Source organism: Calonectris borealis, chromosome Z (genome assembly GCF_964195595.1).
Source record: "Calonectris borealis chromosome Z, bCalBor7.hap1.2, whole genome shotgun sequence".
Lineage (NCBI taxonomy): Eukaryota > Metazoa > Chordata > Aves > Procellariiformes > Procellariidae > Calonectris > Calonectris borealis.
In genome coordinates, this window is record NC_134352.1 from 55,885,683 (window position 1) to 55,911,995 (window position 26,313).

Below are 26,313 nucleotides of genomic sequence, written 5' to 3' on the forward strand. Positions count from 1 at the left end.
GGTCCTGCTGATCCGGACTGACCCTCAGACTGACCTTGGACCTGCGTCATCACTGTGAACCTGCCTGGAAATCACTCAACTGGGTCCTGACACTGGCAGCCATCACTGGACCTGACCCTGATCTGAACCTGTGAATTGACTTCCCAGCTTGACTTCAGACCTGCCTCAGCACCAGGAACTTGCCTGTTGATCTGGGCTCTTGGTTGAACCTAGTTACCATCCCTAAGCCTGCCCTGCTCCCTCGTTCAGGGCCGGTGGGATGGCATCCTGGCTGGTGAGGCTCATGCCCTGCTAGCTGTGACATCATGCTTCGCTCCTCCCTCTCCATCCCTTAGGGAGCAGCTGACCATTGCTGCACTCAATGCAAACAACTGTTAGTTTAATGCATAAGAATTGGTAAATTTAAGATCTTGTTCTTACTGTCATAAGGGTTAGAGCCAGGCTAGAGTCTAGATTCTATTCCACACAAGGTGCTAATTGCTATAATCTATTTATTCCTTTGCTAAATAATCCTCCTGGATATTGTGTTGGTTACCATCAGCTGAATCCTGTAGTTCACTGTATTTGTACACTAAAATACTCCCTAGATCCCATCTAAACAATGGTTTAGAAGACAATGGAAATACGTAGCAGTTCAGGAGTATCAAGATAAGTGGATGTGTTTCTGAACGAGTAAATGAGTAAAGCAGCTGTGTGTTTCCATCATATGCACATTCTTTAGTGGAGTGTGAGCCTATGGAAATGACAGTGGCAGCTGTTCTAATGGCCCAGAGGTAAGAAAGTTTTCTTAAAGGAAAAAGTTACATTACAGTCCCATAGCTGGGCCAGAAGCATGATGCATTTAAGAAAAACAAGATTTACTTAATTCTCTAGTTGGGGTTGCCTTCAAAGGAAAGAATAGACTTGTTACAGTTAATACTTGAGTCCATACAGGTACATTTGTCACAATGCAAGACAAAGGAAGAAATAGAAAATGGATGCAGTAAAACAGTGACGGTCATATTTGACTCAGTCTTTTTGCCTATTGATAGAGGACTTACTGACATAGAATTCAGTTTTGGTGAGGGAAGGGATATTACTGTCACTTCACATTTTCTGGGTTTTAGAGACTTGCAGACAGAGCTACCCTGAAATTTTTTGAAGGGCACAGGCAATTAATTCTACACCAATTTTTTGTGTGGCAGCAAATAGAAATTAAAAAAATGTTAAAGCTGTGTGTTTCTTTAGTAAAGTTAGTTCTGTTATTTTTCAAGGTCTAGATTGAAGAAGGACTATGATGACTTTAAAAGACATCCAGAACATGATAAATTTACCAGAGAATTGTGGAGTAACGATGAAAGTGAAGTTGATTCTGGCAAAGATTCTTTTGCAGTAGTATGCAGTAAATCTTCAGAGTCTGCAGAACATGTGGAAGTTCTCAAAAAGGATTACGCAGACAATGGTAAGCATTTACTGGAATTTGATAGCTTGAACTTGATTCAGGAGCTGAATCAAGTTGATTCAGGAGCTTAATGTAAGCTTGTGTCCTACTTTTTACCTTAACTACTACTGTGATAATATTGAAATAGCTTGTGATGCATGTCTGACAGATGTAGACTAGAAGAGAGCAGACATGACCAAGATGAAAATTCTGGTTAATGCAAGTTTTTGCCATTTTTGTGCTTAACTATTTCTGTGATAACATAGTAGGCCTGCTCGGAATTTACATTTATGGTGGGTTGACCTTGGGTAGCTGCCAGATGCCCACCCAGCCACTCTGTCACTCCCTTTCCTTAACAGGACAGGGAGAAAAAATAAGACAGGAAAGCTCATGGGTCAAGATACAGACAGGGAGACCACTCACCAGCTACTGTCACAGGCAAAACAGACTCACTTGGGGAAAACTAATTTGATTTATTGCCAATTAAAAATAGAGTAGGATGGTGAGAAACAAAGACAAAAACTAAAACACCTCCCCCTTCTGCCCCATCTCCACCTTCTTCCCAGGCTCAACTTCATTCCCAATTCTTCTACCTCCTCCCCTGTCAAGTGGCACAGGGCGGATGGGGATTGGGGGTTGAGGTCAGTTCATAACACTTAATCTCTGCCGCACCTTCCTCACACTTTTGCCCTGCCCCAGTGTGGGGTCCCTCCCATGGGATACAGTCCCTCACGAACTGCTCCAGCATAGGTCCTTTCCACAGGCTGGAGTCCTTCAGGGTAAGACTGCTCCAGTGTGGGTCCCTCATAAGCCACAGTTCTTGTCAGGAGCCTGCTCCAGTGCGGGCTCTCCACGGAGTGCAGCTTCCTTTAGGGCATATTCACCTGCTGTGGAATGGGGTCCTCGACAGGCTGCAGTGTAGATACCTCTCCAGCATGGTCCTCCATAAGAGGGGGTCAACTCGCTTCACCATGGTCTTCACAGGTTGCAGGGGAATCCATTCCAGTGCTTGGAGCACCTCTTTCCCCTCCTTCTTCACTGACCTTGGTGTCTACAGCGTTGTTTCTCCTACTTTTTTTTCCTCACTCCTCTCTGTCACACTCTTTTGTGCAGCATTTTTCATGAGGCATCACCAGCTTGGCTGACAGGCTCAGCCATGTCCTGCAGTGGATTTGTTTTGGAGCCAGCTGTGTCTGGCACAGGGATCTCCTGGCATCTCCTCACAGAGGCATCTCCTGGCGTCTCCTCACAGAGGCTCCGCTCTGGCAAAACCTTGCCAAAACCTCAGTGCACGGCCCCTCTGTCCACCCAGCACCCCTGCCTGCATCCTGGGCCCTCCTATGCACTTCATGTGTCCCCTGCTTGCTGGCAGGTCCAGCTCGATGCTCAGTATGAAACGTGGCACTCACACCCTTGTCCCACAGGCATCCCACACCCAAAAGTCCACCTGATACGCCAGCCCAGACCCCAGGCTCCCCTGCTCACTGGCTAGTCTGGCTTGAAGTTTGCCAGTGAAAACACACACACTGCCCCCACGCACACTGGATTTGGGGAAGATAGACACTCACCCTCCAGCAGCCAGCACCAGGCACTCAGGCTGTGACTTCCTGCTCTGTCCGTGCAGCTTTCCCTTCCTCTGCACATCCCTTCGTGGGTTTGTATAGCTCTATGGGTTCTCTCACACCTCCCAGCCCAGTGTCCAGGATCTCCCCTGGTTTACAATCATATCAGTTGCAAAGTCCAGGTTGATCTTCCTGGAAGGGGCACCTACAGTTTCTTGATAGCCCATGAATTGGTGTGATAGGTGAGGTTGTTTCTTGTTATCTCCATGTTTGTTTTGTTAGATCTGTGTCTGTGGTTTTTTTTTTTTGCTTCTCCCTTTTTCCTTCAGTTTCCCAATTACCCGGGTCCTTGATGAGATAACCTTGCTGGAATAAACGTGCTCACACTCTCACATGCCTTCATCAATTAGTGTGAATGACCAGGTTTGGTTTTCCTCACTGTCTGTCATGCTGGTCAGGTTTGTGTCCCTGTATGTTCTTGTTTATGACTTCATCCTTTCGTTATTACCCCCTTTTTCCATGGAAAAAGGTCCTTGACCAGATGCCCTTAAAGAAGCAAACATTCTCCTTCTACGTATCTTTACACTTGCAAACTAGTATTTTGCCTTCAGCTAGACACTGTAAAATTGTTATATACAATATCAGTTGCAAACTTGTAAAACATAGTTTTTGTTTTAATATCCTTGCAGGTGAAATGAAACTATTAGAGATGAATTTATCGGCAGGAAAAAACAGAATTCTGAAAAAAGAATCAACTTCTAAAGAAATACAGAAGACACTGCCCAAATGTGTTAAACGACAGTCCAAGCAAAATAGTTGTCTGGATCAAAGCACTAATGAGCTTTCACCAAGGAAGAAAGCTAAGCTGAGCACTAATGAGCTTGTGGTCCAGAGTTCAGAAAGTAGCATGCAGCCAGATAGTTGTTTGACTGAGCTGAAACAATTTGAAGGGTCAACTCTAGAATCGTTTTCCTTGACAGAACCTGCAACATCAGTATCAAACTTTCTGAAAGGGACCAAACCTATCCAGGCCTTGCTTGCCAAGAATACTGGGAACAAAGTGACCTTAACAAATCAAGTGTCACCTCCCCCAGGCATAAATATATCTACTTCTGAAAAGACAGTTTTATCACCTTTAGCATTGCCCTGTCAGACCAGTTCAAAGGCTCCTTTACAAATGGTATACAAAATGCCAAATGGCCACTGTATACCAATAGATATTCACAACAGCTCTGTGAAAATTCAAATGCAACCTGTGATTGACCCTAAAACTGGAGAAAAAGTCATGCAACAAGTTCTTGTTTTACCTAAGAATTTTGTTGTTCAGCAGAAGGAAGGAAAAATTGTGTCCAAGGACATTCAGTCACTTCAACAAAAATCATCTGAGCTGCACTGTACAACTTCACGAGAAATATCAAATGTCAGTGTGTCTTTAACACCTGTTCTGGTAACAGGCCCTGCAAATGCCACCACTCAGTCACCTAGTACAATTTTTAACAAGAATATTACCCACTTGTCACAAGTGAGTGGTCCCATAAACACTACACAACCATTGCCTGCTGTAACTTCAGCAGGTAACTTATTATCATCAACAATGAGCCAAACTGAAACTGACAAAATCAAGACTACAGTTTCAACTGCCACATTCCCTGTGTCTTTGACTTCACCTGCTCTTTCCACAGCTAACCAGTCTTTGATATCAGCGACAGCATTAAGTGGATCTATAAGCACTGCTTCTGCCTGTCATAGTCTTGCATCACAGCAGACAACTGACTCCTTTGAAAGTAGGCAAGAGCTGAAGACGGTGTGTATAAGAGAATCACAATCTATTCTGGTCACCACACGAGGTGGAAACACAGGAATTGTTCAAGTGCGAACAAACCCAGACCAGATTTCACCTAGTAGTTTCTCTTCCAGTTCCGTTTTCACTTATGCACCTCAACTTCAGGCCTTTCTTGTGCCAAAAACCACAGCATTATCATGCTCTACTCTTCCATCTGTAGCAACAGCCATGTCTGGTCTCCCACATATTGGACAATCATCTCTTTCTGGATTTGCCTCCTCAACAGCTGCTTCTGTTAACATTCCAGCCTTCCCAGCTGATTTTACCCAGGCAATGGAGAAAAATACCAAATTCGCATTACAGCATCCTGCTGTTGGGGGTACTTTGAGTCAAGGAATAGAGAACTCCTGCTATGTGTCCTCTCCTTCTTTATCCTCCATTTCATTAGCTAGCAATTTGATGTCAGCAACTCCAAACAGTCCTGTTAGTGTCACTAGCATTGGACAAAATAACACTGTCATAACTCCAAATTCTTCTGTGCAGCAACAAGGTGATACTAAAGCTAAAACAAATCCTGTTACACAATCTGAGTCTAATTCAGCAACAAATGGAGATTTAATCAGTGGTACTCCAGTCCAGAAACTTACATTAGTCACAAATCCAATTTTATCACCCTGTGGAGCATCAGGAGTCAGTATTATACCCGCTCCAGCATCCACTGGTGTTAATGCTCAGAAGTTGGTTTTCATTAACACACAAATTGCCAATGGCCCATCAACCACTAATCTAGTTGCAGGGTCATTGAAACATAACCTTGCTTCTTCCCTAAGCAAAACCTTTGTTAGTGCCACAGAGCAACCACAGTTGGTTCTGATCCCATCTACAGTAGGAGCACCAATAAGAATAAATTCATCGCCAACTATTGCTCAAGTAAAAGATGTGAAAATTGGACTAAATATAGGTCAAACCATTGTAAATACTAAAGGCAATGCACAACAGGCTCAACCAGTTAATATATTGCACTCTGCCATTTCTAAGGAAGAAGACAAAAAGAGCATGGGCTTGGCACTATCTTTGACAAGTAGTAGTACTTTAGTTCCTGTTCCAAGCTTTGTGAGTCAAAGTGCTGTGTCAGTTAATGAATCTGTATGCATTGCAACAAAAGCTGAAAATGCCTTTACAGTAACAACAGCAAATGCATGCGTAGAATCTGTTTCAGTAACATCAGGTGCGACTTCTTCTGGGACACAGCCTACTGTCTTGATTGGTGGAAATGATCCCTCAAGAATAAGGCCAATCCTAGGTAATCGACTGTGTACATCAAATATTGGAAATGCTGTGGGTATATCAACTGTGAAGACAGGACATCTTGCTTCATCTGTGCTGATTTCAACAACACAACCAACAGTATCTCCTTCAAACTTAGCATCTGCTTTGCAATTTCCAGTCATTAGCTTGCCTGGATCTGTAGCCGCCCCCCATAAAGTGTTGCATACAGTTCCTCAGTTGGCAGCAGTTCCAGCTTCTCCTCCAGTACCAAAAAGCCAGTTGCCCGCACTGCTTCAGCTTCAATCATCAGGAGTTTCAGCTGCAATGCCAAGTAATGCAAGTATTCACAAACCTCAGAGTGTGTTGCCCCCTCCATCACCAAATACAGGTAAAGTCATTAGTTTTCCCAGTTTTTCTTCCCTACAATGCCAGCAGGTGCCTCCCAGTACAGAGAAGCAAAGTCATGCGTACACGTGTGCTTCTACTGTTCAGATGTCTGCAGCTTCCCCAACTGTAAGAAGCAAGGTAGGAGATCAGTTGAATGAACCTTGCATTCAACAGAAAATAGTCATTAACACCTGTATGCCTTTGGCACCTGGAACTCAGATAATGATTAATGGTACTCGTTTTGTTGTTCCACCACAAGGCCTTGGAGCTGGCAGCCATGTTCTTCTTCTCTCTTGTAATACAAAACAGACTCCTCCTCTAACTATTAACCATGGTCAAGAGGCTCAAGGTGTACCAATTGTTAATCCAATAACCTCAAAAATCATACTAGCACCAAGTAATTCATTAAGTTGGCAAATATCAAAACATCCTTTGAAAAGCTCTACAAAAATTGTGAACTCTTTTGGGTCTGCAGATGCTTTACCCATTGTACATGCAACACCCCAGATATTTACTACTCCAGCTAGCTCATATACTCCACTGTCTGCAGCAACGTTGTCTGTGTCTTCAGTGATAAAATCTCCTGTTAATGTTGTAGCTACATCTTCTGTGGTTTCTGCTGTTCATCCTCCAAACTCTCATTTACCAAGCAACACTTCAGTGTTTCACTTAGACACCTCTATCAAAAAACTGTTGGTCAGTCCAGAGGGAGCCATTCTGAATGCTATAAATACTCCAGCATCAAAAGTTTCTTGCCTGTCTTCATCACTGCCTCCTGTTGTGTCCACAAGCAGAAATGCTACTGCTGTCTTCCCTGCATCTCAGTCATCTTGCCTTGATAAACCTGACAAAGCTGCATCCTGAATTTACCGCAGATGAGCCACTTTGGAATTTTGGGGCATTCTTCTGACTTTGGAAGTTGTAACTATTGAATAATTTCTTACATTGTTTGAAACAGTTGATTTACTAAAAATTACTTAAGATTACAGTTCTTTCCTGTTTACTGGTGGGGCTTAGGAGGAAGAAAAATTTATTTAGTTTGCCAGAAGTTTTCAGAGTTCTTTAGTAAAAAGGTCAGAAGTGACCAATGAGTTCGTTAAACATTTTAGTTTGGAGAAATCTAGCCTTTTGCACATGTTCCATCTTACACTGTTTGCCAGTGTGTTTGTGACAGTATGTATCTCCTTTTTATTTGTCAAATTTATTTTTGATTTGTTTCTGTAAAAAAAAATATTTATGCATTGTAAAAATGCAGTCTATGGTATAGAATTGTACATATTCATTAATTCCTAACAATCTGTACTAAACTATATGTACAAAGAACTATGCTGTCTTATTTATGTTTTGTTTACATAATGTATAGTTTTTTAAGTATTTTAGTAACTTTGGACCAGTGTACTGTTTAGCAACAATGCAGAAGAATCTGCATATAATAAATCAAGTTGCTGTACTGCTTTGTGTTGGCAATAGTTTAAAAATCTGTATATCTATTACACCATGGCAGAATACATATATATACATCTTCCTACTTAATGCAGATGCATCTCAGCTTTTGGAATATAGTAGAATGAAATTATTTGATGTCTTCTGCTCTTCCTTGTGGTTTACATTTCACGTGATTTCATAGGAGTTGAAAGGAAGGCCATCTTGTTGATCTTCCTGATACAGGGCGGGATAACCCATACTTCATCCATTCTTAATAAATGTTTGGTTATATTGCCTAAAAAGTCCAGTGTTGTGGTAAGGCTGGAAATGATTTCCCAGACACCAGTCTAAGTCACACTGGTTGCTCTTCAACCATTTTGTCGTAAAGCTCATAGATCTGTTGAACAGTTCATTATTCTCTTTTTTACAGCCTTGTATGCATTTCCACGTATCTGGTAACTGTAACAAGGTCACTCTTTAATCTCCTGTCTAGCGATGACACGCTACCCAGTTTTTTCACCAGTCATGCTTTCTGTATGTTTTTCTTTAGCTTTTAATTGGTCTATCTGGAAGGATAGTGCTAAAACATCACACAGTATTAAAGGAGGCCTTATTAGTGCTTTGAGTGGGAATAATTTACACGTTACATAAACCTTCCCTTTTTATGCAGTGTATTCAATATTTGTTGGCGTAGGTTCAGCTTTTGATCTGATAAAATCCTTGGGTTATTTTGTGTGGATCAGCTGAGTTCACAGGTGCCTGCTGCAGTGTTCATGGAAATAGAGAAGTTTTCTGGTATCTTTTGAGACTTAGCATATAAAGAAAGGGTGCCCATCTAGCAGCTCTTATTTATGGAAGATGATGATTTTAGAAGTGCTATTTTAAAATCTGAAGTCATACTCTCTCTTAATTACTTGGAAGATCCAGTCTTAGGCTGAACATCTTTGTGTGGGATTTTTTTGTTGGTATTTTTTTTAGAAACTAGAAGGGAAGATTTCAAAAGAATTCATGAATGTTAGTTGCCTTTTTCATAGCTATGACTTCAAAGGGGGATAAAAGTTTACACCTGTATTTAAGCAGCATTCTTAGACTGATTTTCATCAAGACAAAGCTTAAGCTTTTGCTCCTCATCCTGTTAAGTTTTCTCCTTCCCCTCCTCATTTGCTGTACACAGTTTGGCAGTTTGGATCTTAGGTGGAAGAATAAGACCACAGTTTACTCCCTCTGTGTTGGCTGCCCTTCACATTGTTCTGAAAAGTAATCTGGTAACTAGTTAACTAGAGTTCTGGGAAAGTCGGGGGAAGAAAGGCTTTTGCCTTCCATAGGTACCTTCCCTTTCTGCACTAACCAAAAAATTTTAATTGGGAAATTGCCTCTTTCTGGATCAGCAATATCCATCTTATCTCAGGGCTCGGAAAGATGGAAGCTGTCAGTTTTGGGGTGAGAGAAGGTTTGTTTTTATTTTAGAAAAAGCTACCTGGCACACTTTTCCTACTTCTCATTAAAGGTGTTATGTAATCAATTTTGAAGACACCTAGTAGTAAGTGGTGTCTGCCTGCCCGAGTTTACAATATTAAGGCTTTTTAAATCTGACTGCATTTTGCAGTTGAATGCTGCAGGTGACTTTTCCAACAGAGGAAGATGGCAGAGAATGGCAGTCTTCAGGAACATTTTACATACTCTAAAACAATATATACCAGCAACACATTTTATTTCCATTTCACTGGTGGAATCTTGGGACTGTCTGTCTTGGATATTTCTCTTCTCTTACAATGACACTTTTTCCTTTTTAATTTTTATTTATGGTTGTTGTAGAGTGAACATCTACATTGTTTGGAAAGCGTAAGACTAGGTTCTACTATTGCAAGTGGCCTGGATGGAGAAAAATATCTTGCATGACATTTTTCTGTGTGCTAATGTAGTAGAAAGATTTATGCTATAATTAATTCTAATAAAGAGAAAAGTTAGAAAAGGTTAATTGAGAAACTCAGAACTCAAGCTACTTACCTTAATGATTTCTTAGAAATTTTCTGAATTAGTATAATAATATTTTATAATTGTTTTATAAATATTTTGTAATTTGGCAGGCATAAACTTTGCAACATGCAAAGTTTGATTCCGTTTGATTAGAATTTTCATGGGCTTTTATTCTCTACTGGACACATGTTCACATTCCAGATCCTATTGAAGAAAGGCTTGAGACCGCTGTGTAATGCGTTTGCATGATTCATTATTTTGTAAAAACAAATTTTAGTCATTTTTGTGAATAAAATTCCTCTTCCCATCACTCATCTCCAATAATATAAATGTCGGTCAGAGTAAGACTTTTTTTTAAATGCAAGTAAGTAGCCACTGAGGTATCTTTCGTTCTCTGTACGAAATATATAGTGTTACCTATAGCACAAAAAGAACTGTAAAAAAGTACATTACATTCACAGATGCAATGAAAAAGCAAAACTACCTACATCTTTACTTGAAGTTAAAAAGACATTTAATTACACATATCAACAGATATATATAATGGATCTTTGAAGAAAACATGTTCAACTTTTCAGAGCTTCTAAAATGCCTTGCTTTTAGACCCCTTCAGATATTATATACTGATATTCAGACACTATATTATATACAAAACTTTGGATTTATTAATGACTTTCAACATTTTGGATTATATCTTTGATATTTACCTAAATGGACATATTCTGCACAATAATTTTGCTTTGAATGGAAAATTACATTCATTTTGCCTCACTGTTCAAACCCATGTGTGTGTGTGCGCTTCCATTTTCTTCTAGGGATTCTGCCTCTTCCATACCAGAAGCAATTAAATTTCACAAGTATTAGGAGTCATAGAAGTACCTGTTCAAAGCAAGTGTGTTACAGTCAAGTCATTCAAACCCACTCTGATTTCACTGTGTGACATAGCAGAGTGTGATGCGAAAAGTGAAGCAAAATTCTCCTGTAACTAAATTAAGAGAAACTTATTTGTCTTATGTAAGTAGGTCAAAAAATTACTAAAAGCTTGCATTTGAAGAGATTCCATAGCTTCATCACAGTTTGTTTCATAGCTGGTTTTGCTTATATTTTGTGGTAGTGCAGAATTGTAGTAGCCCAAATTGATTTTAAAGTAAATTTATCATTTTTGTTAAAGCATGAATGTTTGTTATGATGAGGCTGTTTCCTTCAAAAAGAACAGCAGGAGGTGCTCATGAAGACTTAAATTCATGTAGCCTGTTCTCTGTAAGATGCACCTGAAGTGAGTTTACTGACTCAAAATAAGATTGGTAATGCTGTTACCAGACTAAAGGTCCATCTGTCCTAGCATCGTGTCTCTTGGAGCAGTCAACAGTAGCAGTCCAAAAGAGCATAATAACAGGCCTGAATACCCTTCTAGTATCCACTGATCTGTGAGCCAGAGTCTTCCTCAGGCAGCTGTGATTTTTTTTTTTCAATTTAATAGCCCTTTTTCTTGATGAAATTGACCAATCCTTTCTAGAATTCTTCTTGAACACATGTAAACTATTACCATACATAGCATCCTGTGGTAAAGAGTTTTTCACACAGTGTGTACATAAATCTCCTGTTTGTTTCTGAATCTGGCACCTGCTGGTTTCATTTGATGCAAATAATATTTATATTGTAAGATACAATAAGCCTTTGCTCTTTATTCATTTTTTCATGTGGCCTATGTAGATCTTTCCTTGTTGGTTGTCTCTGTTCTAGAATAAAGAGACATAGTCAATTCAATTATTTCTTATATGGAAGTAATCCGTTACTGTCATTGCTGTGTGTACCTTTTTCAGTTTTACTATATCCTTGAGATGTGGGATCAAAATAGTGCGTGTTCTAAAAGCACTATGAATCTATTCAGCAGTGTGATGATGATTTTCCTCTCATAATAATTATTTCAGATTTTTAGGGTGGGTTTCTGACTATTATTTAGCCTTGTACTAACTTTTTCATAGAAATATCAATTGTAAACCGAATACACAGCAGTGTCAAAATAAATTCAATTCATCCTATAGGACTATACCACTTGCAGAATATCATGGCTGTAAAGACACGCTCTTTAAACCCGATTATTGAAACCAGTGTAAGTCTGGCACTCTCTCTGTACAGTTCCTACTTTTGTTTGTTTTAGCTCTCTTGATATGTAGAAGGACAAACTGCTGTAGTGATTTTGAACATGATGATTTTTTAACTCTCATTAGTTTTGTGCATAGGATACAAGCTTAAGTCTGTGTATTAGGTGCATGATCATTTTATACATGTTGGCACCCAAATAAAAATTTCTGAGTTGTTGAAGAGGCCACTTTTGCAAATGTGACACAGATTATGTTCTATTTCAAATATTTTCCTTGAAACTACAGTAGCATAAAACAAACTTTAAGGGCTTGATAAACATGTCGTCTCTTCTCAAAATACTGAGTTTGCTGATCCATAGACATACCTGGATGTCTGGTGTAAACTTGGAAACCAGGATACTTTGTTGTTTCATATATTATTGGTCCAGAAGTTCTGCAGGAAGTTGGTGTTCTTACAATATCTTTTATTTCAATCTCAGCTGAACTAAACACATTAAATGGAAATGGTATGTAAAAGCAAAGTAAAGGAAATGTAATTAATTGCTTATAACACTTCTTGAAATTAAGTTTATTACACAGAAAGTGTATTAAAATGTGCATAAATACGATTTTCCACCTTTTGCAGGTGAAGACAATGAAGTACAGAGTTCTTGTAGCAACATAGAAGAACTGGGAACAGGATCCTTGGTCCCCTGACTCCTCTTCCAGCATCCCATCCATAACTAAAGGTTAGACAACTAGGTTACTGCTTTATTGTCCCCTATTCTTGCTTTTTACAAAGAAGAAAAATTAATCAGAAAATGAAATTGTTTTCAAGAATGTGAGTGGCATTGACAGGTAGCATTTATAAAAAATAGCACAGGAAAACAGGATAGGAAAGGAACCACTGTAACTGTGATTTTTGTGATTGTTTTCAGGCTTTAGAACTTTGCTTGTCAATATTGATGTCTTAAAAAGAAGACAATACACTTCTTTAATTAGTTCATATTGATTCCTTCTAGTAAATGTACAAGTATAAGATCAGACTATTTTGGCTATCTATAGGTCATGGGCACCTAGTACCAGCATATATATTTACATCCTGTCCACATAACATGATGGTATGTGTAAAACCATTCCTCACTTCTTGTTTTTTTACTCACGTGCAGCAGTAAAATAGAATATCAAAGAGGGATTAGTGATTGGGTATTATTATGTAGTTACAGGGTATCTTGGTTATAATAAGGATAGAGTGGAATTATGATGGAATCAATTTACACAGTATAAAAAGCAGGTATTTTTAGTGTTATATTCAATTTTAACTACTGGGGAGGAGGAATTGCTTACATTATCTATAAAAAACCTTGTCAATTCATATTAGCAACATGCCAATACTAAAATTACAATAGTTCGTTTGAGGCTTCTCTGGCCAGTATTCTACAGTTCAACTACATGTTATGCCTTCAAAATACTGCTCTTGCCCGTAGAGTGCTTTTCTGCAAGGTGCTCTTAGAAGTACCTGTGATAGACAAACACAAAAAGTGAGGGAGGCCTGTGCTAAAGTGTTTTCCTCCTTCCATGGCCTAAGAAATTGATGCAAAATCATCACCTTTTGTTAAAAAACAGCCCATATTTGAAAGTGAGTTTCTTACTTTGGCACAGGGGATGCAAGTGATATGGCTGGTACAGCAGCCCAGTCCTTGTATGAGCTGCACTTTGGGCTGGGCATTTCTCTCACTGCAGCGGCCAGTAGAGAATGCTTAGTGGAAAGAACAAGAAATAGATCAAGTATGAGTTAATTTTCCCCAGTATGTATACACAGCCTCCAACAGTAATTCTAGGAGAATTGTGTGAACTCAGCTGGACTTGCCTGTGACATGAAAGAACAGATTTTTCAGCCAGAGAATCAGGTACTGGAAAAAGGTGAGCAGTAATTCAGAGAAGCAGAGCAGAAAAACCAATGGACATAAAAGCATAAAATTGTTTCTCTAGTTTAAGAAGTGGTAGGAGAGGTGCATGAACTCTGCTAAAAAGCAGACGTTTTGAACAAGGAATTGACTGTGAAATATCGTTGTTGTCCTTCCTGTTGGTGAGACCAAAAACCAAGAGGTGTAGAGCATGTGAACTGCATATCCTGAGGATGACAAATGTAAGAAAGACAGGCTTCTTAAATCTGTCTTGACACCAAAAATGTTCACGAAGAGATTTTTGGAGATACAGAAATAGGAGTAATTTATTACAAGGTAGGTATCTGATATCTTTTAATCCTCGCAAAGATGCCTCTATGGGAGATTAATGTTCAGGGAATATTCACATTTACCATATGATTTTGTTGTTTTACTGCAAATTCTGAAGCAGTTCCAAGATATTTCTGAATATGGTTACCAGATGACAAGCCTAAACTTCCTCCTGCAAACAACTGCAGAGAGCAAATCTCTGACAGTGATTTGCTGATTTAGACACTGAACAGTGTCTAAAAGGGGCAACTGTTTTGCTCCTGAGTGTCAGTAAAGAGTTACTTGGGATGTAAGTGATGGTATGCAGAAACAGAAATCAATTACTTCTGCCAAGATAAATGGGAAAGGACAAACTGATAGAAATTGAAAGATTAGACCTTTTTCTTAGAAAATACTCTTCAACAAAAATGAGTCAGTTCTTTTCCTTAATAGCTACAAGAATGCAGCTGATGATACGGTAAATTCAAAAAAGAACTGGGAAGAAGGCAGGCTGCTTTTCTGTGTAAGCAGAGAACATAGTGAATGTGCAGCAAAGCAGTCTGTTTCTCCCATCCAGAAATGGAAGCTAGCAGAAATGAAAAGACCTTACAAAATCAGTATTGAAAGACTGAAGTATTTATATTAGGCCATTACTCCTTGTCTTATACTGATTTGTACTTGACTTATGTGGTGTACCTCTCAGGAGCAAAGGGAAGAAGCAAATAAAGCATGTGGTCCAAACATGTGATTGGGTTTTGTCGTGGTTTAACCCCAGCCAGCAAAAATAAACTCCACGCAGCCGCTCAGTCACCCCCCCGCGGTGGGATGGGGGAGAGAATCGGGAGGGCACAAGTAGGAAAGCTCCCGGGTTGAGATAAAAACAGTTTAATAATTGAAATAAAACTAAGTAGAACAGTAATAATAACAATGAGAACAACAACAATAACAGAACACACAAAGCAGGCAATGCGCAACACAACCGCTCACCGACCGCAGACCGCGTGTCACGAACGGGGGCGAGCCCCCCCCCCCCCCACCTGGTTTTTATACTGAGCATGATGTCACATGGTACAGAATACCCCATTGGCCAGCTGGGTCCACCACCCCGGCTGTGCTCGCCCCTCCCGGTGCAAGCATCACCCAGCAACAGCCAAAGCATCAATGGGCCATCAACGCTCCTTTCACACCGAACCCAAAACACAGCACACCCCCAAGCTACTGGGAAGAAAGTTAGCCCTGTCCCAGCTGGAACCAGGACAGGTTTATACTAAAATGGTTTGGAAATGTGAAGGCACATCTGCTGCTCAAGCGTTGTTCAGGTTTTGGCCCATGTGAGTCCAGCAAGAGTGGAGTTTACCACTATCACATGGCAAGAGTTTTCTGGGGGAACAAGAGAAGGCAATAACTGTGGCTTGTAGCTTAGGTGTCAATAGTGTTGTCACAGTGGATTCTACATTCTGCCCTTTTTTTCCTAGTAAAACAGTGCCCAGTAGTCTCTGGTTCTCTTTTGATAAGTAAATGTGAGAGATGGTTCACCGTGGATGAGGATGAGATGGACGAGAGTCTGTGCTTCATATTCCCACGAGCGCAAGGCATTTAGGAACACTGGTACCCCAAAAATGTGGTCTTCTGCATTGGCCCAAGATGGACAAAACATCTAAGAGCTAGATTTTTGCAGCAAGGGAAGTAATAGTTCTTTCTGTTTATTAGAAACCAAGCTGCCTTTGAGCCAAGGATTTTCTGGGGAAAGGAAGTAAAGTGAAAATCGGAGGATTGTGTAAGGATGCAGAATACAGAGGGTCAATTCCAAACAATGCACAAGGGCTGGTTTTTAGCTGTTGGCATGTATAGGGTGTGTCGATAGTAGCTGTAGCTAGCTTTTTTAACTTTATACTGCTGCTAGTTTACCTTTATTACTATATGTAAAGTTCAGTGCAAATGTGTGGCCAAAAGACAACACTGGAAACTTTCAAGCACTTTTCAGATCTAATGGGCAACAAAATACGTTTAATGAAATGTCGTGGACACATAACAGTCTTTAGGTTTTGTTGCACAGTTTAATATATAGCCAACAGAAAAAGTACAAATGAATAAATGCTACTTCTCTAAAGCACAGAGGAACTCATTAACCTTTTCCTTTACATAAGAAGTGAAAATACGTTTGCTTTTAAAGGGAAGAAAATGTGCTCTTATGTCACATAAATACATGGCCATACACCAATAAAGTAATGGATATTTTACCAATATTATATATAAACATAAATCAAAATATGCTGGCAATGTTTTATTTAATTGAAAAATTACAAGCAATATGGTTAACACTAATACAGTTCTTGAGGCCAAGATATTCTATCTACATCCCAGCTGCAGCAGCTATTAAGCCAGCAGAGATTGCTGAGGCGAATGTCACTGGATTGTCCTGGCAACCAGCTGCATATGCCAGTCCTGTTACACTGGACTGGTGAGACTCTAAGAAACCAAGTGCTTCCCGCCGAAAGTCCTCGGTACTTTCTTTTATCATAGCTCTCTGACGTATGCGGTACATACCCTATGGCTCTTGGCCCAGCGAGTGTTTTGCTACATGGTTCAGTATGCCAGGAAGATTGCACTCGTCAGGACCTGCTGCATTTTACCTTTGTGCAATGGCTGGGATGGCTGACCAATATTCTGGAATCTTTTAAGGCTACATTGAGGCTTGTAAACTCATTAGGAAGTAGATGATCCAGCAGGATCATACCAGGAATCCAAACACAGAAAATGCAACTGCTACTGCCATTACAATTTACCAATCTGACAAAACCACACTATATTAATGAAAGGCCTGGTTTTCAAGTTGTTCATTGTACCCCATAAGGGTTGCGTGCATAGCTATAGAGATGTTGCTAAGATCCTCTTGTACAGATGGTAAGCTTTAGTAACAGTGTGTTTACTTCTCTGATGGAAGCAGTTTAATGCAGACCAGTAGCAAGCAGAGCGTCATTCTCCAGCTGTGACCAGCCACCTCTCTTCATCAGCATCTTGGGGGAAAACTCAAATTGCCCATGGGTTTCTTCATTTGCTCATTTGGTGGGAGAAAATAAAGCACAAAGATCATGTTTATTGAGAATTATAGTTGTAATACAAGGTACTTGATTGCAGCCTGACTGCAAAGAGAGAAAAAAAAGAGGAGCAGGAAATCTTTGACTTTTACACCCTCCCTGTACATACATGACCATACCAGAGAAATTATAAATCTAAATTTTGGTGACCATTTATTACTCTGGGGTCATATGACTGTCTAAAGCCTTTCGTGGAAATTTGAGAACTCTATATACCACATTCTCCATGTGTGGTAGTCGAGAAGTTTCTATGCATTTCTCTTTCTTTTTAAGGGAACAGACATCCTAGAAAGTTTTAGCTTGTCTTTGGTCAAGGTGCAGTGTGATTGAGTGTAATAGAGAAAGTACATAACATTGCAAGTTCTTGCAGCATGCAACTTTGGCAATTACGGGTCTCTTGCTTTCAAGTTCTGACCCATCCTGTATTGGTGGTTTTTAATGGATCAGCAGCCACCTTCTCCAGTCTATCCTCGTTGGGTACAGAGCAAGATTTGAAAAATGGAATTTGTGAGGATGTTTAGTATGAGTGGTGAAGCTTCCACCTATATAATGTAGTACTCTATGAACCTCTATGTCTTGCTCTTATTTTCATGCTCTAATTAAAATCTGAGACCACTGTCTAACTGTGTGTATGAAGAAGGAATACTGCTTTCACAGGGAGGAAAAATGGCAGGACTTTCTGAAAACTAAGGATAGGTTTCCAAGAGGGCTTATCTGTCCTTTAAGTATCTATAAATCAGTGTGGAAGTTCAATAGTTCCAGCTCTGGCTGCTGAGCAGTTCCAATCACTTGGCCTTATATAGTTCTGGAAATAAATTAATGTTTCTACTTAGTCAGTGTTAACTTCCTCATGAGCTTTTGAAATGGCTAGTAACATATTTAATGCTGATACTACTGAAAAATGTGTGGGATCAAGTAAAACTTTTTGAACTCTAAGCACTTCACTTCTTTATAGTAATTAATCTTTACAGAAATTACTTTTTTTCTCTGCCATGAATGTGTATTGCAGTTCCATTCAACCGTAGCACCACACGGTCTTTTGAAAGGATGTTGCCCCAGGGTAGAGAGTTGCAGAGTACAGAGTTGCTAAAGTTCATTAGCCTCAAGCTTTAGCTTACCAGTTCTGCAAAAAATTTAGTCAGCCAATCTCTGGTGCTTACTAGCTATAAACTGGCATTTTGTATATTTTCCTGTCTATTCTTCTTCCTATCACTAAACAAGTCCACAGAATCTTTTCCTTGAAGGTGTATATTGGAAATGACACATGTAAGACAACTTTTGAGGTTAAAGTATCTTTCTAAATTTCTGAATACAAATATCAACCACATTTATAAAAAAAGATATATTGATTATAACCTTTCACAGCAATTACAGATAATTATTACCTTCCAACAAGTATCTAATTTTACTAATCTATATAAACATTTTTATTACAAAAGAAACATTTCTAAAAACCTATGTCTTATTACTTATCATCATATATGGAGTTTATGTTAGGCAAGTAAATCTACCTTGTATTTAAAACTTTTTTTTATTTTAAGGTGTTTGTGTTTGCATATTTAATGACAAAGAACTGGATTATTTACTAATAGCAGTTAAAAGTTGTTTTATGAAAATAGTTTTCTTCTATAACTACTTTTCATTTTAACGAATGTTATACAGTTTTAGCTGCCTCCTGCTGTGAGATATCAGGCCTTATGTATAAATTTGTTGATCTGCATATAACCTTAAGTAATAATCTGGCAAGTAAACAATAACAAAAAAGGCTGAGTAAACAATAACTGCCCAATGTATGTAGCCTAATTTATGTGTATCACAATTCTTTGTTTTCTGTTACTGGTAGTGTTCTGGCAACCTGGAAAAAATTAACATCTTGGAGTCTGCTGTCTTCTGTATTCTTCAGGGAACGTGGGCTTCACACATTTTCTCATACTGTTTCATCGTGTTAGAAATAGATGACATGTAAATCTCTCTATCTACCAAGTTCTTTTGCTTTTTCACAAGACTGCCAGAAGGAAACTAAAGGTGATTTTCATTATACCCATTTCATACCATTGACCGGTATAAAATAATATGGACTTAAGCAGAAATTCCTAGGTTACCTGGATCGTATTTTATGAGGAATTATTTCATTACAGGTAAATAAACAAGTGATGTGAGGTAAAAGCCCTTTGTAAAACATAGTCACTTTTTGCAGGTTAATATTAGAACTGCTGTAGAACTGCTGGTAAGGAAAATTGTTAGTCTTTGTAACAGGAAATGTAGTCAAATGGTTTTGTCCATTTTATGACAGATTCTTCTACATTACATTCTAGGGAATAGTTTATTTATTTCTTTTTTAAAGAAAGGGAGAGTAAGTGGGGAAGATGAAAACAAAGGTGCCAACACTTTCTACTCTGGTTGATACTCAAGGGTATGTACTTACCCTTGGTAGATCTATGAAGAATGCAAGATGCCCAGACTTGAGTATAGTGTGTTAATTTGACCACAGGAAGAGAAAAACTTAAAACAAAAGCACATTCAGATTTATTGAGGCATTTCAAGAACCAGTTCTGTAAACTAAGCAGAATAATTTTTCAGCAACTGCTAATGAAAGCATGTGATTTTTTTTCTATGATTTTAGCTTTAAGAAAGTTAAGCATGTACAGGAAATTAAGAGGGAGCATAAAGAAATTGAATTGGTACGTTTAGAGTTTAAGATTTCGTGTTATCATGGTGAATAAGGTGGTGGTGGTGACTGATCTGCAGCAATTTTTTCATAAGCTGGTGGAGCATCAGGTACCTATGGTAAGGAAAATGGGTGTGAAAATTGAAAAAACAATTGACGTGCAAGAAAATGACATTAAAGATGCAGCGAGCTGTTTACCTTCATATCAGATATGGTACTACAGTTTAAAATAGCTGAGCTCATTCATTATATCTTTTTTTTTTTTAAGGTTAGTTTTTGCTAATACGTTTTTTGGTTTTGCATCAGATTAAATTAATTTTGTTTGTATAATTCATTCAAACAGAATTTTCAGTGCTGTAAGGACAGGAATTCTTAAAAAAAGGAAAACGTTTTTTTATATTGAGAATTCAGACTAATATTGAAAAGTTTCTTTAAGAGTCTTGATGAAGGTACATTGTCTTATTTCCAATGTCAACAATTTGGGCAGCATATTTAAAATTGGTTGTAAATTAGCCTTTTCCCTTTTCTAAAACTGTTTAAACACACCCATAACTTAATTGATAAATATATATTTTAACTTTTCTTAAAATTATAGGTTTGCATGTTCATCTTTCCATAATGATTAGAGGAGCTAAAATCCTGAAGTTTTATAATCCTTGTCAGGGTATAGTATATCAGACACAGTCATTTGTTGTTTGTCAGAATGGCAGAACATCTATCAGGGAGATGTTTGTTTATTCAGTATATTTCAGCATTCAGGTGTTATATCATTCTAATAGATCACATAATGATCATACAACTTAAGAATAAAGGTAGGTGAAAGAAGAGAATTTTTTAAAAGAATTCTTAACAGTAGATTTTTAAAAACTTTTTCACAGTAAAAGTTGTGCAAAATACTACTTTTTAAGTTAATATAGACCCAATCTAGAGAGCACACCCCAAGAAAGAAATCATCGACAAGTGACTGTTTACCAAGATTGTCTCACCATGTCTTACTATGTTGTAAGTAAATGAAACCTTGAGTTGCAACTTACCACAGAATTGAAGTTTCTGTACTCCTGCAGAGCCATTTTGCAGTCCAGTATTGTTCCCTCACCTACCACGGTTTGTGTTGTGCCCACACTCGAGCTTTTGCTCTGTGACAGATCATAAAGAAATACGGGGAATTTGAAAGGAAGAAGAGACTGTGAAGTTGGAGCAAATTATGTACCATTTAATATTTGACAGCCCTTTCACAGTATGTATTAGAATCTGGGATTAGGGCCAGACACAATGCCAGCAAGTAAGAGAGGTAATATACCTGTCACTTTCTGCTGTCTCTGCTGAGACATACTCTTTCTCCTGTATTATCCAATTACATTGCCAGAAAAACGAGGATCACGTTTTTTAGGTCCAGGACTGCTGCAGGAACTGACACCTTCTCACATACCTGAATGCCTCCTCCTGTTTATCCCACCCATTTTTTTCTTTAATCTTCAAGCTTTTTCTTTTCCATTTTTCCACCATTTCTTTTGTATACATTCTGTACCAGTTCTCCCCTAGCCAAAAAGCCTAACAAAAATTTGATTTTCAAAACCAGAAAGCAGCAATCTGCAATGAGAAGGAATTTAAAAAGATTGTGCTTTTTGCCGTGATGTGCAAAGCAGGCATGAAAGAATTCTGGTTTGCTTTTTGAAATTTTTTTTTAGTATTATCTTATCTTTACAACATTTCACTATGAAAGTTCAGGGTTTATGTATTCTGCAAGTTGATATATGTATTGGATAGATCACTGGAAAGATAACAGGACAAAGTTATCGGAAACAGCAAGGAAATGGATTTGCTGACTTAGATGAGAGGTATGTTTTTCAATTCAAAAGATGAATAGTCACATCTTTTTCAAAATATTAGGATAACTAGAAGATATTTACTGTAAACATATAATCGGATAAAGCTTTCACTTTAAAGTGAAAGTCTCTCCTTTCATAGGAGAGAGCGCAGAACTTCGAAGATAAATCTTTGAGACTTCTAACAACAGATGTTATGAGAAGGATTGTAACTTTTTAATATATTTTTTAAAAAGACACGAAGTAGTATTTTTTAGAAGTAGTGTTTAGAAAGCAAACCTGAAACCTACCCTGCTTTTTTGTAAATCTTAAAACTGCAAGTCAACTTTTATACAAAAAAATCATGCATTACCCATACGTGAACATAATATTTACTTAGTTACTTCTAACAGTTATTTTTCTTCTCTGCTTCCTAGATTTACTCTAATCATATCTGTCCTTATCTAGGGGTAAGTAGTTAATATGTTATTTTTATTTAAATGAAAATACACAGAACACATCTTGGTTTTGTGTAAATATTAAATATAATGCTTCCTAGCGATCAGTTTTTCCACTGGTATGTTGTGCAAAGTTGGGCAACTGGCTTCATCTCCTTATGCTTCTGCTTCCTCTTACCCCTTTGCCTGACTTGCAAGTTCTTCAGGGCAAGGTGTGTTTCATCTTGTGTGGTTTTACCCATGTATATGTCAGTGTATATATTGCCTGAGATAATGATGTCCTATTACAGAATAGATGTTCTCTGCAGTAATGTAATGAAAAGGATGATAATATGTTGTCAAAATAATAGCATGCTAGAAAGTGAGTTGCCATGCTTACCCGCAGACTTTTATAGCCACTACGTCTTTTGTAATACCAGCAGCCAAAGATAAGTAAAATTGCCAGCACCAGAATGAAGAGTCCAATACCCAGAGCTCTGTTGGGAAAGCAAAACAAAATAGTTAACACCAGAACTAGATGCATTCTTCTGGGAGCAAGAATGATTAGAGCAAAAGTTTGTATCAGTATCCTTTTATCAGAGGAAGGCACGGAGCAGAATTTACCTCAGAAAACAAACAAAGTATCAATAACTTAAGCCAGTCTCTGTAGATTAGGCAGTTAAATTTTCTGCCAAGTTCTTAAGCATTTTAAAAATGAGGAATATATTGCTTCGAAGATAATAATCTACCAGTGACTACTGCTTCTAAAAAAGTTCCTGCCTGTAAATCCAGCAAACAGCATTGCGATATTGGAAGAGAATGTGAAATAAATTAAATGCCACACCTGCAGAGACACAGCTCATATTTATTCGCCAAATTTCTCTAGGCAGCAAGTACTGAGAATTGTATCCTAATTGCATCATACTGCAACAACTGCTGGTGATAGAAGGATTTTTTGGATACATAAAACACTACGCAACCTCAAAACCCGAGTGAGAAACTTTGAATTATTCATAAAGGGCTCTATAATTCTTTAGTTCTTGTTCCGTGACATACTAGGCACAGCATTGGTGTCACTGGGTCATTTGGGGGAACGTAGGCTTTGCAAACTGTGCTGTAAGACATCCTTCCCACTGCTCACCGAGGACTTGGGAGAAGTAGCATAGTTCCACTATCTGCCAGAAAGCAAGCTGACAAAGTAATTGCAAGTTTCCTAGTCACAAAAACCCTTCCTCCTGTGCTAATATCCCCACTGTTAAGACATACAGAATTCACTCCCCATTTTTTTGTTCTTTGCCTGCTTAGGAACAGAAGAGTCTGCGAAAGGCTTAAAGGGAGAAGAGGACAAGAAAAAAAATGACCACGAGTCAGAATAAACTCATTCTAACATACTTTTATATATCTTATATCCAGTTGCCCTACAGTAATTATCACCAGGCTTTTCCATTGGGACTGAGGAGTGGCGTATGTGACTTACCAGAGACCTTTTATATCTATTTGCTACCATTTTCACTGACTCAGAGTCTCATGAAGGAGTGTTTCCTTGTGACCTAAGAAGCCTGAAAGAAGATGTAAGCAGATTCGTGTGGCAGAACAGGCTGTCTTTTTGTCTGAACTGCCTGTGTGCTGTTGGAAGCATGAAGCCCTGTGGAGCCAAAGGGATTTTCTTTTTCACAAGTACCTGAATCTGGCAAGTTGCTCCTGCCCCTTCAAGACTTTGTGTTGGCTGGAGATCTGTTTAACAAAAGAATACAGCTCACGGCATTCACTCGCTGCCTGGTGCAGCTGTGTTGCCGCTGATCTTCAAAGTTACGAGATGGCTCCACTGGTTTTGTTACTGTCCCCAGCACAGTTAGAACTTGGATAGACTACTTCTCCAAGCAACTGCTGACTTTTCTGCATTTTGAGACTGCTTTCTGCTTTTCATGTGCTCTGTAGTTTTAGCCATCCATTAGCCTGTATCCCCCACAGAATGTATGTCATTTCTGGAGATGGTGATTTTAACTGCGTATTTGCCATCTCACTCCTTCCCTACCTATTCAGAGGCTAGTATTAAAAATGGGTATGCAATTTCTTGCAATTCCAGTTAAAGTTGCAGCTGTGATATTAGTAATCTGTGCTTATATCCTGAATGCTCCTTCTGGTACTGGAAGAAGAGTCACTTTTCCCTCGCGTATCTAGAAAAACTGCTTACAATTGCAGCCACTGGAATTCGCGGCAGTTAGAGGTGAGCATGCTTAGTTTCAAATGCTGAGACATGACTAGCCAGCTCTCTCTTTTGGAGAACTGAATTGCTGTGGAAGGACTATGAGATCACCTTCCCCTTTGTTTATTCTCTCTGCCCAAGGATGAACATGGAGAAACAAATATCTTGCAGTATGGGGAGGAGGGGGACAAGTCACCAAATTTGGTGGCCAGTAAACCAATACCAGAAGCACATTCCACATACAGATATCCCAAGCACATTGGAAATATTTGTCTAAAGTAATAACACATCACCAATGGGATGGAGTCTCTAGTAATCCAAGACACAACGTCTTTTATTGTAAGGCAAAACTAATAAAGTATTAGCTTGAATTAGTTCTGCTTAAGTAGAGTCTCATCCAGAAACAATTTACTGAGAGTCACATTTGTACGGCATCGATGTCTCCATTTGCTTTTTGATAGTATTTTACCATTTCTTTGGGGTTTTCACTTATATTATTCATTAGGGTGAGACAATGTCCCTTTGAGGTTCTGAAGAGAGGTATGTCGATCTGGAAATAAAACTTAGTGTAAAGATCACCTTGCAACAGCCTCAAAAGAAAATTCTAAATAAGCCTCAATAAACCTGGTAATTTTATGATAAAGGTTAATGACTTGTGATCGTATGATCAAACTCTAGATTCCTGAATTTTGCAATTCTGATTTTTCTTAACCCTTGAGAGCTCTTTATGTTTCTGCAATGACAAACATTAGAGACAGCTACAGGATAGCTAAAATGCACTCCACCTATACTCCACTCCACTCACCATACAACGGTGACTTTTTCTGATACTATTTTTTACATTTCTTTCAATGTAAATTTTTTTCACCGCCTTACATGCTAACATAGGTTTTGCTTTATGCTTACTCTTCTGCTGCAAGATAGCTGTGTCCTTTCCCTCTGAAAAAGTTGCCATCTGGATGGTGGTTTCTTCTGGGCATTTTGTGAGCTTGGTCCCGCTCAAACCTACAGGATAGAAATACAGTGCCTCAGTGCAATAAATCATTTGTTATCTTTAAAGCATAATATTATCAACTTTTTTCCTTTAATGGGAGCATTTTAGGGAGGCACAACAATCTGATATCTTCTGCATCGAGTAGATCCTATACATATGCTACTGTCCCAATTTAAGGCAAAACCCAAAACCGTTACATTTGAATAGCTCCACTGACATCAAGGTATTTGCACCTGAGTGCCGCAGAGAAGAATTTGACATGGTCTCTTTAGGTACTAAGTGATGGCAGGCTTCTGAAGTAAAATCTCTCAGGAATATAGAAAGAAAGGCAATTTACCTGGACAAGAAAAACTATTCAGAAGAAGAAAAACTAATATTGTCCTTACAAGTTATTCTGTTATTCCCTGTAAATGCTCAAGGGCCATGTTTTCAATCAACGTAAATTCTCAGAGATCTGTTGGTTTTCAGATGGTTATACTAATTTGTATTTGCTGACAATCTCTACTTAGATGTGTAGGGAATTTATATTGTAATCTTAATTTCCAGTCTTAAGGGAAGAATCATCCAGCTAAAAGCAGTCTGAACAGTTAAAAATCTAATTGATCAAATATAGTGAAGAAGAAATCCACAAGTAATCATGTTCCTGTCATTTAAAGAGCACAACAACAGATCCTACTTGATAGTATCCAGCTAATCTACCTACCTTCGACAGGTAAAGTGTAAAATCCAATTACTTCACTGAAGAGAATTCTAGCGAAGGAAACAAAATATTTTCAGAGTTCACTTAGAGACAGTCAAGCCTCTTCTGAAGCATAATTTTGAAGCAACACAGAAAACGTTGGGTAGAATAAAAAAACCCAAATCTTACCTCCTTCAGACCTGTATTCTCTCTGTTAACTGAAAGGCATGTACAGCTTTCTTTTCCTTGACTTGGTCTGGTTTTTTCTTCTTTGATCTGTTCTCTTATGACTATCACGAGTTT

At 38.6% G+C, this 26,313-nt stretch overlaps 2 protein-coding genes across 9 annotated transcripts in view; one reads left to right on the forward strand and one right to left on the reverse strand.

Moving 5' to 3' along the window:
* The window catches only part of BRD10 (bromodomain containing 10), a 56,646-nt gene extending 43,487 nt beyond the window's left edge, over positions 1-13,159 (forward strand). For 7 of the 8 annotated variants that reach the window (XM_075136616.1, XM_075136617.1, XM_075136618.1 and 4 more), the window contains 2 exons: positions 1,254-1,441; positions 3,672-7,871. In XM_075136616.1, the coding sequence (XP_074992717.1) occupies positions 1,254-1,441; positions 3,672-7,285 (3,802 nt within the window). In that variant the 3' untranslated portion in view covers positions 7,286-7,871. Of the gene's footprint in view, positions 1-1,253; positions 1,442-3,671; positions 7,872-12,553 lie in introns of those variants that run through there. The other variant, XM_075136622.1, reaches the window with a different exon arrangement.
* A 6,772-nt stretch (positions 13,160-19,931) lies between these two features.
* On the reverse strand, positions 19,932-25,317 carry MLANA (melan-A). Its single transcript, XM_075136626.1, has 4 exons — positions 25,244-25,317; positions 22,532-22,628; positions 20,924-21,025; positions 19,932-20,003 (listed from the first exon to the last, which is right to left on the reverse strand). Exons 1-4 carry the CDS (start codon positions 25,315-25,317, stop codon positions 19,932-19,934), a joined length of 345 nt encoding a protein of 114 aa, XP_074992727.1.
* Between the last annotated feature and the right edge of the window lie 996 nt (positions 25,318-26,313).

What these genes read in the sequence shown, in the direction of transcription:
- MLANA (XM_075136626.1), bottom strand. Translation starts at nt 25,317, where the DNA reads ATGCCCAGAAGAAACCACCATCCAGATGGCAACTTTTTCAGAGGGAAA. An exon ending in GTGGCTATAAAAGTCTGCGG is followed by an intron (nt 21,026 to 22,531) that starts GTAAGCATGGCA and finishes GATCTGTCACAG; the next exon opens with AGCAAAAGCTCGAGTGTGGG. An exon ending in ACAGAAACTTCAATTCTGTG is followed by an intron (nt 20,004 to 20,923) that starts GTAAGTTGCAAC and finishes TCCTTACCATAG; the next exon opens with GTACCTGATGCTCCACCAGC.